Source organism: Suricata suricatta, chromosome 2, assembly GCF_006229205.1.
Source record: "Suricata suricatta isolate VVHF042 chromosome 2, meerkat_22Aug2017_6uvM2_HiC, whole genome shotgun sequence".
Taxonomy (NCBI): domain Eukaryota; kingdom Metazoa; phylum Chordata; class Mammalia; order Carnivora; family Herpestidae; genus Suricata; species Suricata suricatta.
Window position 1 is genome coordinate 160,691,865 of NC_043701.1, and position 12,532 is coordinate 160,704,396.

The 12,532-nt window shown below is 44.6% G+C and overlaps 1 protein-coding gene across 2 annotated transcripts in view; it reads left to right on the forward strand.

The window, feature by feature from the left end:
- SUFU (SUFU negative regulator of hedgehog signaling) overlaps nt 1-12,532 on the forward strand; it is a 113,685-nt gene that overhangs the window by 28,342 nt on the left and 72,811 nt on the right. For both annotated transcript variants that reach the window (XM_029932475.1, XM_029932476.1), the window contains exon 3: nt 8,242-8,378. In XM_029932475.1, the coding sequence (XP_029788335.1) occupies nt 8,242-8,378 (137 nt within the window). The remainder of the gene's footprint in view (nt 1-8,241; nt 8,379-12,532) is intronic.

The following is a 12,532-nucleotide window of genomic DNA, read 5'->3' on the forward strand; positions in this document are numbered from 1 at the left end:
ATTGTATCACTTAGCATAATGTTTTTAAGGTTTATTCATGTTGTAGCATGTGTCAGAGTTTCCTTCCTTTTTAAGGTTGAATACTATTCCATTCTGTGGATATACCATATTTCGTTTATCCATTCACCCATGAGTGGACATTTGGGTTGTTTTCACCTTTTGGCTATTGTGAATAATGCTGTTGTGAACATTAGTATACATGTATCTGTTTAAGTCCCTGTTTTTGTATCTATTGGGTGATACCCCAAAGTGGAGTTGCTGAATCATATGATAAATCTGTGTTTATTTTTTTGAGGAACCACTGTACCGTTTTCCAGCTGTACTATTTTACATTTCCACCAGCAACTCACAAGACCTTCAGTGTCGGGGCGCCTGGGTGGCTCAGTTGGTTGAGCGTCCGACTTTGGCTCAGGTCATGATCTCACAGTTCATGGGTTCGAGCCCTGTGTCGGGCTGACAGCTAGCTCAGAGCCTGGAGCCTGCTTCAGATTCTGTACCTTCCTCTCTCTCTGACCCTCCCCTGCTCGTGCTGTCTCTCTCTGTCTTTCAAAAGTAAAAATTAAAAACCTAAAAAACAAAATTTTAAAAATGCATTAAAAAAAGACTTTCAGTGTCATGACCACTTTACTTATACTTTTATTCTATAGTTAACAATAGGTGAACAGTAAACAATAGAGGTTTTAGAGTGGGGTTCTGACATAATCTCCCCTTCTCTCCTTACCAGGTAGAGGTATAAAGCCTCTGGCTTCTCAAAGCTCAGAGATTAGTCCTCCAGTTTTCAGAACTCTCATTTTTAATGACTGTGAGGTGTCCCATCACACCATGCACCAGAACTTAAATACCTCTGCTTGTAGAACATTTAAACTGTTTCTAAATTCTTTCCTCTTATAAATACCATGGACTATATGCAAAATACTTTTTTCCAAATACAAGATTATCCTCTTAGGGTGAATTTCCAGAACTGAGAACTACTATAGATCATAGCTGACAGTTAGGATAGTACTTTCTATGTTCTAGGCACTGGTTTGAGTGTTTCATATATATTAGTTCATTTAAGTAGTTACCATATGATAGCTACCCCTAAAAATGTTTTAGGGGTACCTGGGTGGCTCAGGCGGTTAAGTGTCCAACTTCAGCTTGGGTCACGATCTTATGGTTCATGATTTCGAATCCCACTTCTGTGCTGAAAGCTCAGAGCCTTCAGGCTGCTTTGGATTCTGTGTCTCCCTCTCTCTGCCCCTCCCCACTCGTGCTCTGTCTCTTTAATGTTTATTTATTTTTAAGAGAGAGAACACAAACATATCTCCATTAAAAAATAGACTTTACTTTTTATTTTTTAAAAACAGACTTCATTTTTTAGAGCAGTTTTAGGGTTACAGCAAAATTGTTGGAAGTAGAGTTCCCATAACCCTCTGCCCTCACGCATGCACGGCGTCCTCCACTGTCGACATCCAGTACCAGAATGGTATGCTTGTTCCAGCTGGTGAACCTACATTGACATACCATTATCACCCTTACTCCGTAGTTTACCTTAGGGTTTATTCTTCATATCTCCATTTTTATAGATGAAGAAACTGAGGCACAGAGAGGGTAAGTGATCTGCCCTCCAGCCAGGAAGTAGCAGAGCCAGGACTTGAGCATAGGTCGCTGGCTCCAGAGACTGTTTCTGCACTGCTGACATTTTGGTGGTTCTTGATGCATGTTTGGTGCTTTCTAATTTGGCAACATTTTGCTTTGTGTGGGTCAGATAGTGCCACTTCAACGTAGGGTGATTGTCCCAATTTGCTGGAGATTAATGGCTTTCCCAGGACACGAGGCTTTCGATTCTAAAGCCAGGGAAGTCCTGGGAAAACAAGGACAAGTTGGTCACCCTATTTCAGAGACACCAGAGTCCTGGGACCCATGATGAAGTCTTTTTAGTAACTAGGTCAAGAGCTAGATAGCCTCGCCAGATCATGGGAGGCCAGAGATGGCCAGAAGGATGAGGAAAGTTGCCAGACACACTTCCTGTTTCCTGGCCTCTCCACATTTGTTTCTGGGCACACTGACCAGGGCTCCTACTTGGTGTTCTGGAATTTAAACTGCCCAACAGAGCAGTAAATGAGATTATGTGATGACTCTTCCTGACTAATTGTCTTTTGATGGTTGGTGGGTATTTGCTGCTTTTTGGAGAGGGGAGTAAAAGGACCCCGGATGCTTGGGCTGGCTAACAGCCCGCCCCTCCCCTGCAGCACACTTCTGCCCAGAGCCCAGCTGAGTGCAGTTATACAATGCCTAGAGGGTTCGCTGTGCAGCTCAGGTATGTTGCAACATCCCAAGCTGTGGGCTGGCAGTGGGCAAACACATCTTGAAAAGATAGGTAGCTGGTCACAAAAGATAGGTAGGTGACGTAAGAGGAGTAAGGCTTGTCGCCAGCTACACTGTAGGATTGCCAGAGCACTTCTCCTGGGTATCAGAGGGTCTTGAGACCAACAGGGGTCACTTCCTTTCGGGTCAGGCTGGATGGAAAGGGCTGCTGCGTGAGTCTGTTAGCTCATTCTTTTCGTCTTTATCGAGCACCTGTTGTACACCAAGATATACATTCAGAGAAGTGTCCCTGCTCCCTGCCCCACAGTCCTTTCCACCTAGTTCCTGCCTACTGCCTGTAGGCAGCCAATCTTATTAGTTTCTGATTTATTATTCCTGTGTTGCTTTTTGTACAAATGAGCAGATATATGTATATTTTCCAATCTTTCCCTCTTCCTCAACAGGTAGTATACTGTAGTACTTTTTTCTTTCTTTTTTATTTTTACTTGCCAGTATCCATATCGGTTTGTTAGCTCTTCCTCATAGCTGCAGAATACTCTTTGAACCACTCTCCTGTGAATGGGCAGTTAGAGTGTATCCAGTATTTTGCAATTGTAAATTCTTAGGGGTGGGATTGCTGGGTCAAAAGGTAAAATATAGGGCACGTGGGTGGCTCAGTGGGTTAAGCATCTGACTTCGGCTCAGGTCATGATCTCAAGGTTCATGAATTCAAGTCTCGTGTTAGGTGAGCTTGAGCCCCGCTTCGGGTGAGCATGAGCCCTGCTTTGGGTGAACCCTGCTTCTCTCTCTCTGCCCCTCGTGGGATTCTTTCTCGCCCTCTCTCTCCACCCTAGCTCACTTGTACCCTCTCTCTCAGAAAAGGCAAAATGTATATAATTTTGTTAGATATTGCTACCTTGCTCTCCAAAACAGTTGTACTAACTTGATACCCTCCAGCAGTGTATGAGACTAGCTCTTTCCCACAGCCTCACCTCTAGAATGATATCCTACTTCTTAATGTTTGCCAACCTGATAGATGAGGATTGTGTTTCTTGTTTTAATTTGTATTTAAATTGCATTGCTCTTATGAGTGAGGTTGAATATCTCCTTGTATGCTTACAGTAGATACAGCTTTACCTATCTCTCTATACCTATAGTTTGTGATTTTTTTTTTTACAATCAATCTCTTCTTTTTCCTCTCAATTTTTAAGAACAGCTTTATTGAGATATAATTTACATACCATACAGTTCACCCACTTAACGTGTATAATTTAGTGGTTGTTGGTACATTCACAGTTATGTAACCATCATCATTTTCTAATTTTAGAACATTTTCATCACCCTAAAAAGCAACCCCAGAGCCATTAGGAGACACTCCACATTTGTCCTCGGTCCCCTGGCCCTACGTAGTCACTAATCTGCTTTCTGTCTCTACAGATTTGCCTACTGTAGACACTTTATATAATATACACATAATTTGTATTATATATTGCAAGTTATATCATTTGTCATATATTAACAGAATCATACGATACGTTGCCTGTAAAATTTTTTTGTGTGTTTATTATTTTTGAGATAGAGAATGCAGGTGGGGCAGGGACAGGGAGAGGGGGACAAAGGATCTGAAGCGGGCTCTGCTCTGACAGTAAACCCAACGTGGGGTTCAAACTCAGCAACCATGAGATCATGACCTGAGCCAAAGTCAGATGCTCAACCGACTGAGCCGGCCAGACGCCTCGGTATGTGGTCTTTTGTGCTGGCTCCTTTTGCTTAGCAGAAGTGATGCAGCGCTTACACTATTCCGGGCAGTTTCTAATATTTAACCCTCATAACAACTCTGATATAGTGACTGTTTCATTATCCCCATTTTATGGATGAGGAAAGTGAGGCACAGAGAGGTTAAATGTCCCGCTGAGGCCACATAGTAATAAGAAGATGGACTTTGGAGTCAGGTCAACTTCAAGTCCAAGCTCTATCACTTGCTTGCTGGGTGACATATGAAATATTACTTAAACTCTCTCTAGTGTCTTTTTCTCATGTTAATTAAAATGAAGATGGCAGGGACTGAATCTTGGAAAATTAAATGCTATAAGAAAAGAGCTTAGTCCAAGGCCTGAAACTTAACAGGCTTTCAGTTAATTATAGCGGTAGGTAGAGTCAGGTAAACCCAGCTTACTTGGTGTGGTTGCCTTGCCTCCTCTCGCACTTAGGTGTACCTGAGATATCAGCTGTTTCCTTTTTTTAAAGATGAAATTTACCCTTTTATAGTATACAATTCAGTGTTTTTTAGTAAATTTACAAGGTTGTACAACCATCATCACTATTTATTTCCAGAACATTTCCATGACCCTAAAAAGAAACTGTACCCATTAGCAGTCACTCCCCATTCTCTACTCCCCCAGCCTCTGGCAACCACTAATCTACTTTCTGTCTCTGGATTTGTTTATTCTGGACATTCTGTATAAATGGAATCATACACTGTGTGGCTTTTTGTATCTGGCTTTATTCCCTTAACATCATGTTTTCAGGGCTCATCCATGTTGTATCAGTGCATCGTTCTTCTTTATTCCACTTTATGAATACACTACATTTTGTTCATCCGTCCGTTGATGACATTGGGTTGCTTCTGCTTTTTGGCTATTATGAGTAATGCTCCTGTGAACATAAATGTACAAGTTTTTGTGTAAACACATGTTTTCCATCTCTTGGGAGTAGACCTAGGAGCGGAGCTGCTGGGTCCTATGGTGAGTCTGTGTTTAACTTTTTGAGGACCTGCCAGTGTGTTTTACAAAGCAGCTCTGCCCTTTTACATACTCACCAGCCGTGTGTGAGAGTTCCAGTTTCTCTATGTGCTCGTCAACACCTGGTCTCGTCTTTTATCTTAGTCATCCTAGAGGGTAAGAAGTGGTACCTCACTGTGGTTTTGATTTGAATTTCCCTATTAACTAATGGTGTTGAGTGTGAAATGCCAGCTTTCAGCTCAGCTCTTTTCTGCCCACCCCAGCTGTTGTGTTTCCTCCAGAAAGTGTTTCCTGGTTTCCTGTTCACTTTCTGCCTGGTGTTAGTGGTCATTCTGCCCTTTTGGAAGCTGACTGATACCTTCTTAGTCCAGGTGCTTGGGGCAGGCTTTTGGGGCAGATTTCCAGTGATCAGGTGGCTATGTCTGGGATTCAAGATACAGGTTCTTTCTGTGCATAGGTTGGTGTTACTCTTGAGGCTGCCACATCCATTCTTAGGCTCACCAAACTGCTGGGACAAAGGCAGCCTCTCCCCTGGGGGACCTCAGTGAGCCGGATCCGAAGTTCTTCAGCTGGAAACCGTCTCAACCATCCTTCTGCAACAAGACCATTAGACCCCCTCACCCTCTCCTACCAGACTGGGGAGAGTCTGTATTGTATTCCTTTAAAATCTCTGTAGGAAGAAATTCCACTGGCCCTCCTTGCCACCAGCTAGTATTTTAGCAGACTTCTGTGTTAGAAACATTCTTTGCTCTGACCCAACTCTTTCCTCCTGCAGCACGTGCCAGTTTTCTCTCATGCTTTTCTTTCTCAGAGGACGTGAGAGTCACACTCTCATCCTCCGGTCAGACAAAACCGGTTTGCCTGGAGAAGCCCTCACGTGAGGAAGTCCAGAGCAAGCCAGGCCTCTCCAGGGGACTTTAAAGACTGAGTGACCTTGTCACTTGACTATTGCCTCGGCAGTCTGCTTTGAAAAAGAGACCTTCTGACAGGCTCCAGGTTGTGTGTTTATCCCGAGGCTGGGCCATTCCAAGCGCATGTTTCAGAGTTTCGAGGTTGCGTCCAGCCAGCCTGGTGGGTGGTAATCAAATGCAGGTGGACACCATCTGGCCGGGCCTGTCCCTCGCAGCCAGCCAAGTGAGGGCTGGCCTGCCCACCACGGAGCTGGCCCAGAAAGCACCCCGCGTGGAGGCAGATGGTGGACATTTGCACGTGCGCACACGCACACCCCAACATGCGTGTGTGTGCGCACAGCCTCCTTAGAGAGGCGGTGCTGCTTGGATGCATGTGATTTCTCTCTGCATCTGAGGGTTCTCCCCATCGCGTGGCCTCAGGAACATGTTCTTTTTGTCTGTTTCTCAAGTTTTTGTGGTTAGAAATCATGTATTTTTCTTGGCCCAAGATGAAAGCCTTGGAATAATGGTCTAATACATTTTACAAAGCTGCTTCTAATTGGAGGCTTCTTGAAATCTTCCCTTTGGCCTAGTGACCCATCTCCTTTGGTAGAGTTTTAACTCTGAGTCAGTCTTGCATTACCTTGGATTTTCACACTCCTCTCACGCTCGCAACCGCAGGGAGGTGGCTTTTCCGGCCTCGACTTGCTTAACTATTCCCTTAACCCCCCTGCATCAGATTGCCCCCAAACCTGACAGTTCATCAGGGGAAGAAAACAGCTCACACTGTGTCCTGCCAAACAACCTCTAGTCTGGTCTCTGAAATTCTAGATGTGTACCCTCAAAATGGATTCTGTCTCCCACATTGCTAGATACCCAGAGGGAATGCAAACCGTGGACACCTCCTTTAGATATAATCAGGCACAAGCACGACAACTTTAAGGACGGATTCCTTTTCAGTCCTTTGGAGAGTGTAGCTTCTTAGAGGCAGTCTCCCTGCTGCAGTGAGAGCAGGACGGCTGAGCCCACCCAGGCACGAAGCAAGGTGTCCGAGGTCCGGAGACTTTGGAATCCCTCTCTGTCTGATCGCCTGGCCTGGACTCTTGAGGCTGATGAGGCTGATGAGGCTGATGAGGAAGGAAAGGTGCCATGTGGAGTTCCAGGGTTGGGCATCTTCATCATCCCTTCAGAATTCTCGCCTCGGACTGCCTGTTCCAGTAGCTTGTCTAGCAAGGAGGTGCTGGCTGTATTCTTAGTTTATGGTTTGTATTTGTCTGCTGAGGAGTTTACATGTGTATAATCATTGTGGCTCATGTTTGTACAAGATATAATTACTTAAAATTGTATCATAAACATAGTTTAACTTTTAACCCTTCCCATGCTGGCAAGCCTCCTGAGCTCTCAGGAGCACTCCCCTGGACTCTTCCTTCACGTGAGAGGATATGTCACTCCCCAGCCAGGCCTTAGTATCACATCTACATCGTTTTTCTCTCTGGCGTAAGTCCATTTCAGGGGCTTCCCTGAAGACCTGGGGCTCCTGAGTGTTTCCTGGTAGTCAGAGGCAGGCATTCCTCCCTTGTCTCATCGTCACTGTGATGAGTGTGGCCACAGAGGCAGTAACTGTCATCATTCTTGGCCACCTGGGGATGAGAAGGAGGAGCAAATCATGCTTCCTCCCACCCCCTCCCCGCCCCCTGTGTTCCAGTGATTGATGGTTGCACACAGGGTGCCCGGTTTTAGGAAGAGCATGTGCCGATTGATGAGTGCATGTGGGTTTGCCAGGTTTCAAGAAGAATACGGGCCCTCCCAGTGTTTGGAATCTGCCTGGGGATGTGTCCACAAAGGCTGAGTTTGGAGACTAGCCAGCCCAGCTCAAAGATTGTATCCTTATGGGGCAGGGTACAGAGGAGAGTGGAGAAAGGATCTCGTCCTCACAGAGCATACAGTAGGATCATATCCTTAGCAAACTAAGTAGGTGCTTATTAACAGTTCAAAGGAATAAGGAGTGTGAATAAGGAAGATTTTTAGTAATGGAGCCTTAATCATACGGAGGAATGTTCCAGAGCCACAAAATGTGGAACTCATAATTTAGAGTACTACCAGGGGAATTTAATTGGCTGGGCCAAGGTCATACCCATATACCGTGGCTGGCCAGAGGGCAAGACTAGTATTGTGGCTCTTTACAGGCTATTGAGGGAGATTCCTCTGATTAAGGGGTTTGGATGCTGAGGCCACCAAAAATAGGGGAGAACTTTAATGAACTTTAAAAACAGTGTTTTCCTAAGGTAGTTGAACTAAAAACATTTGCTTTTTATTCCTTTCAGATTTACAGGAACAGACGGACCGAGTGGTTTTGGCTTTGAATTGACATTTCGTCTGAAGAGAGAAACAGGGGAGTCTGCCCCTCCAACATGGCCAGCAGAGCTAATGCAGGGCTTGGCCAGATACGTGTTCCAGTCAGGTAAGAGCTCCATGAGCTGGCTGGTGAGCCCTGAGCCTGGTTGGCTTTGGGAACTCATAGGTATATTTTGATAGCTGGAGAGTGACCTTTCCTGGGCCTAGCATACCCCATTTGTGCTATGAAGGTGGCTTGTTTTGCCTGGTGTTTCCTGGGTGGAAAGATGCCTGTGCCAGGGAAGAGAAGGATATGCCGCTGTGACCCCCAGCAGAAAGTGGGGGTTCCTGCCACAGTCATTTGTTGTTGTTGTTGTTGTTTAAATCCAAGGTAGTTAACATATAGTGTAATAGTGGTTTCAGGAGCAGAATTTAATGATTCATCACTTATATATAATTTCCATTGCTCATCCTGATAAGTACCCTCCTTAATGCCCATCACTTATTTAGCTCATCCCCCCACCCAGCACCCCTCCAGCAACCCTCAGTTTGTTTTCTGTATTTAAGAGCCTCTTATGGTTTGCCTCCCTCTCTGTTTTTATCTTATTTTTCCTTCTTTCCCCTAAGTTCATCTGTCCTGTTTCTTAAATTCCACACATGAGTGGAATCGTATTATATTTATCTTTTTCTGATTGACTTATTTTGCTTAGCATAATACATTCTAGTTCCATCCATGTTGCAAATGGCTAGATTTCATTCTTTTTTGATTGTTGAGTAATACTCCAGTGTGTGTGTGTGTGTGTGTGTGTGTGTGTGTGTACACACACACACACACACACACACACACACACATATATATATACACACCACATCTTCTTTATCCATTTGTCAGTTGATGGACATTTTGGCTCTTTCCATAATTTGGCTATTGTTGATAGTGCTGCTATTAGCACTGGGGTGCATATGCCCTTTTGAGTCAGCATTTTTGTATTCTTTGGATACCTAGTAGTGTAATTGTTGGGTCATAGGGTAGCTCTATTTTTTTTTTTTTTTGAGGAACCTCTATATTGTTTTCCAGAGTGGCTGCACCAGTTGCATTCCCACCAGCAGTACAAAAGTGTTCACCTTTTTCTGCATCCTCGCCAATATCTGTTTCCTGAGTTGTTAATTATAGACATTCTGACAGGTGTGAGGTGGTATCTCATTGTGGTTTTGATTTGTATTTCCCTGATAATGATTGATGTTGAGCATTTTTTCATGTGTCTATTAGCCATCTGGATATCTTCCTTGGAAAAGTGTCTGTTCATGTCTTTTGCCCATTTCTTCACTGAATTATTTGTTGGTTGCTGAGTTTGATAAGTTCTTTATATAGATTTTGGATACCAGTCCTTTATCCAGTATGTCATTTGCAAATATCATCTCCTAGTCCATCAGTGCCTTTTAGTTTTATTGTTTCCTTCACTGTGCAGAAGCTTTTTATCTCGATGAGGTAGGTCCCAATAGTTCATTTTTGCCTTTGTTTCCCTTGCCTCTGGAGACATGTCTAGTAAGAAGTTGTTGCAGCTGAGGTCAAAGAGGTTGCTCTCCTCTAGGATTTTAATGGTTTCCTGTCTTACATTTAGGTCTTTCATCATCTTGAGTTTATTTTTATGTATGGTATAAGAAAGTGGTCCAGGTCCATTCTGCATGTCACTGTCCAGTTTTCCCCAGACCATTTGCTGAAGAGACTGTCCTTTTTCCATTGAATATTCTTTCCTGCTTGTCAGAGATTGGTTCCTGCCACTCTTCTAATACCCTGAGCCCTTGTTGCAGACTGCCAGCCCTTCTTTTCATTCCCAGTGAGCCAAATTCCAACTCAGCATGAAGCTGACTAGCTCTTTCTCAGTCTGTCCCATTTCCCATAATTAGCATGGTTCTTGTTCCATGCTGCCAGTGGTCTAGCCATCTCTATTTCTGGGGTCACAAGCTCATGTATTCATCTTGGTTAAGGCTTGGATTAACAGTAGAGGGTGTGGCAGAGAGAGAGAATTGCCAGGGGTTTGCTCCCTCAGAGTGTAAAGGAGAAAATGGAATCAGGCAGGACCTTGACAGTCAGAAAAATTTGATTCACATGATTCATGTGGCCTCCAGGGGATGGTCCTGTGCTCCTGCTATCCCTCTAGAGACTGCTCACATGGTACCTGAAGTGGGGACTTTGTGCTGGCACCTTGGTCTCCTGCTCTTAGCCTGCCTATAGTCCTCCCGTGGGATGAAATGTTAGAGCAAGATTTAGTACCTTTTATGAAGGATTTCCTATCATCTGAATGTTTCTTTGTGGCTAATTAATTGCTCAGAAATATTTGCCATATGACCTCGGATTTTGTTTCTTGGGTTTGGTAAGTAGCCTTCAGATGAAGGGAAAGACACTTTTATCCAACTCATTTGCTCTTTGACTACCACAGATGAGCAGCCCTTAGGCCAGGGTCTCTCGAAGTGTGGTCATTGGATCCCCTGCATTAGAACTACCTAGAGAGCTTGTTTTAAACATGCATTCCTTGGGGTGCCTGGGTGGCTCAGTCGGTTGAGTGTCTGACTTTGGCTCAGGTCATGATCTCACGATTCGTGGGTTCAAGCCCCGCATCGGGCTCTGTGCTGACCACTAGCTCAGAGCCTGGAGTCTGCTTCGGATTCTGTGTCTCTTTCTCTCTCTTCCCTTCCCCTGTTCAAGCTCTGTCTCTCAAAAATAAATAAATGTAAAAAAAAAATTTTTTTTTTAAACCCCACACATTCCTAGGCCTTGCAGGAAACCTCTGGCTCCATCTTTTATAGGTGATATTCCTAGATGCTTCTGGTGGAGACTGAATTTGGAGAACCATAGATCTGACATCTTCCCTAATAAGTACAGTGATTCCCGCCCCCAGCTTTGAGTAGGTTATAAATTGGGGGTGCAACAGATCATCTAGGTTACACTCATCTGTCCTGATTCCAGACCCCTGGGGTGAGTTGTTGGCAGAATGACTGTCACATAATGGGACTGATCCTTAACTACGATCTATCATTGTGTGACCTATAGAATGGTCTCCTTTGGGAGACTATAGCAGGTCCTTTTTTTTTTTTTTTAACATTTATTTATTATTGAAAGACAGACAGATCATGAGCAGAGGAGGGGCAGAGAGAGAGGGATACACAGAATCAGAAGCAGGCTCCAGGCTCTGAGCTGTCAGCACAGAGCCCAATGCGGGGCTCAAACCCATGAACTGAGATATCATGATCTGAGTCAAAGTCGGACACTCAATCCACTGAGCCACCCAGGCGTCCCTATAGCAGGTCCTTTCTAAGCAAGGGTTCCCCAACTTGGCTGCTCATGGGATCCTTTGGGGAATATGTCCACACACTGATTCCCAACCCCCCTGCATGGCTCTGATTCAGTTGGTCAGAGGTGAGACTGAGGCATCTGTTTCTTAAGCAGCTTCCCAGGGGATTCTAATGCAGCTGGTCAAGGGGTGATGTTTGGGTTTTAAAGGATAGTTAACCAGGAAGAAGTAACATTCGCAGGGGCAGGGGGAGCAGGCTGCTTGAAGCAGTGGACCATGTGATTTGGTACTGTCCTACTGTGGTTTGCAGAATCTTTTACATTGTGCCAGGAGGGGTGCCTGGGTCGCTCAGTCCGTTAAGCATCTAACTGTTGATTTCAGTTCAGGTCACAATCTCACTGTTTGTGAGATCAAGCCCTTTGTTGGGCTCTGCGCTGATAGTGCAGAGGGTCCTCTGCTTGGGATCCTCTCTCTCTCCCTCTCTGTCTGCCCCTTCCCTGCTCTCATTCTCTCTCTCTCTCTCTCTCTCTCTCTCTCTCTCTCTCTCTCAAAATAATCACATTTACAAAATAATAATGACAAAGTAAAAGAAAACTGTGCCAGGAGACTATTGCCTAAACCCTTTGTGTCCTCCCTCTTTCCATTCTTGGGATGCCTGAAGCTGACTCTCATTTAGAACTGTCTTTGGAGGGGTGCCTGGTTGGCTCAGTCTGTTGAGTCAGACTTCGGCTTGGGTGGTGATCTCATGGTTGGTGAGTTCGAACCCTGCATTGGACTTGCTGTCAGCTCAGAGCCCACTTGGGGCCCTCTGACCCCACTCTCTTTCAAAAATAAATAAACAGAAAACAAAAAACCCTGTCTTTGGAAAAATAGACTTTTCTTGATGGATAGTTTGATCTGCTGTAAGAAAGGGGGCTCTAAAGACTAGGTCTTGCTTGTACAGACAGGTAATTAATTCGCTGCCCGCTGCTTAAGCCAGTGCATTTAT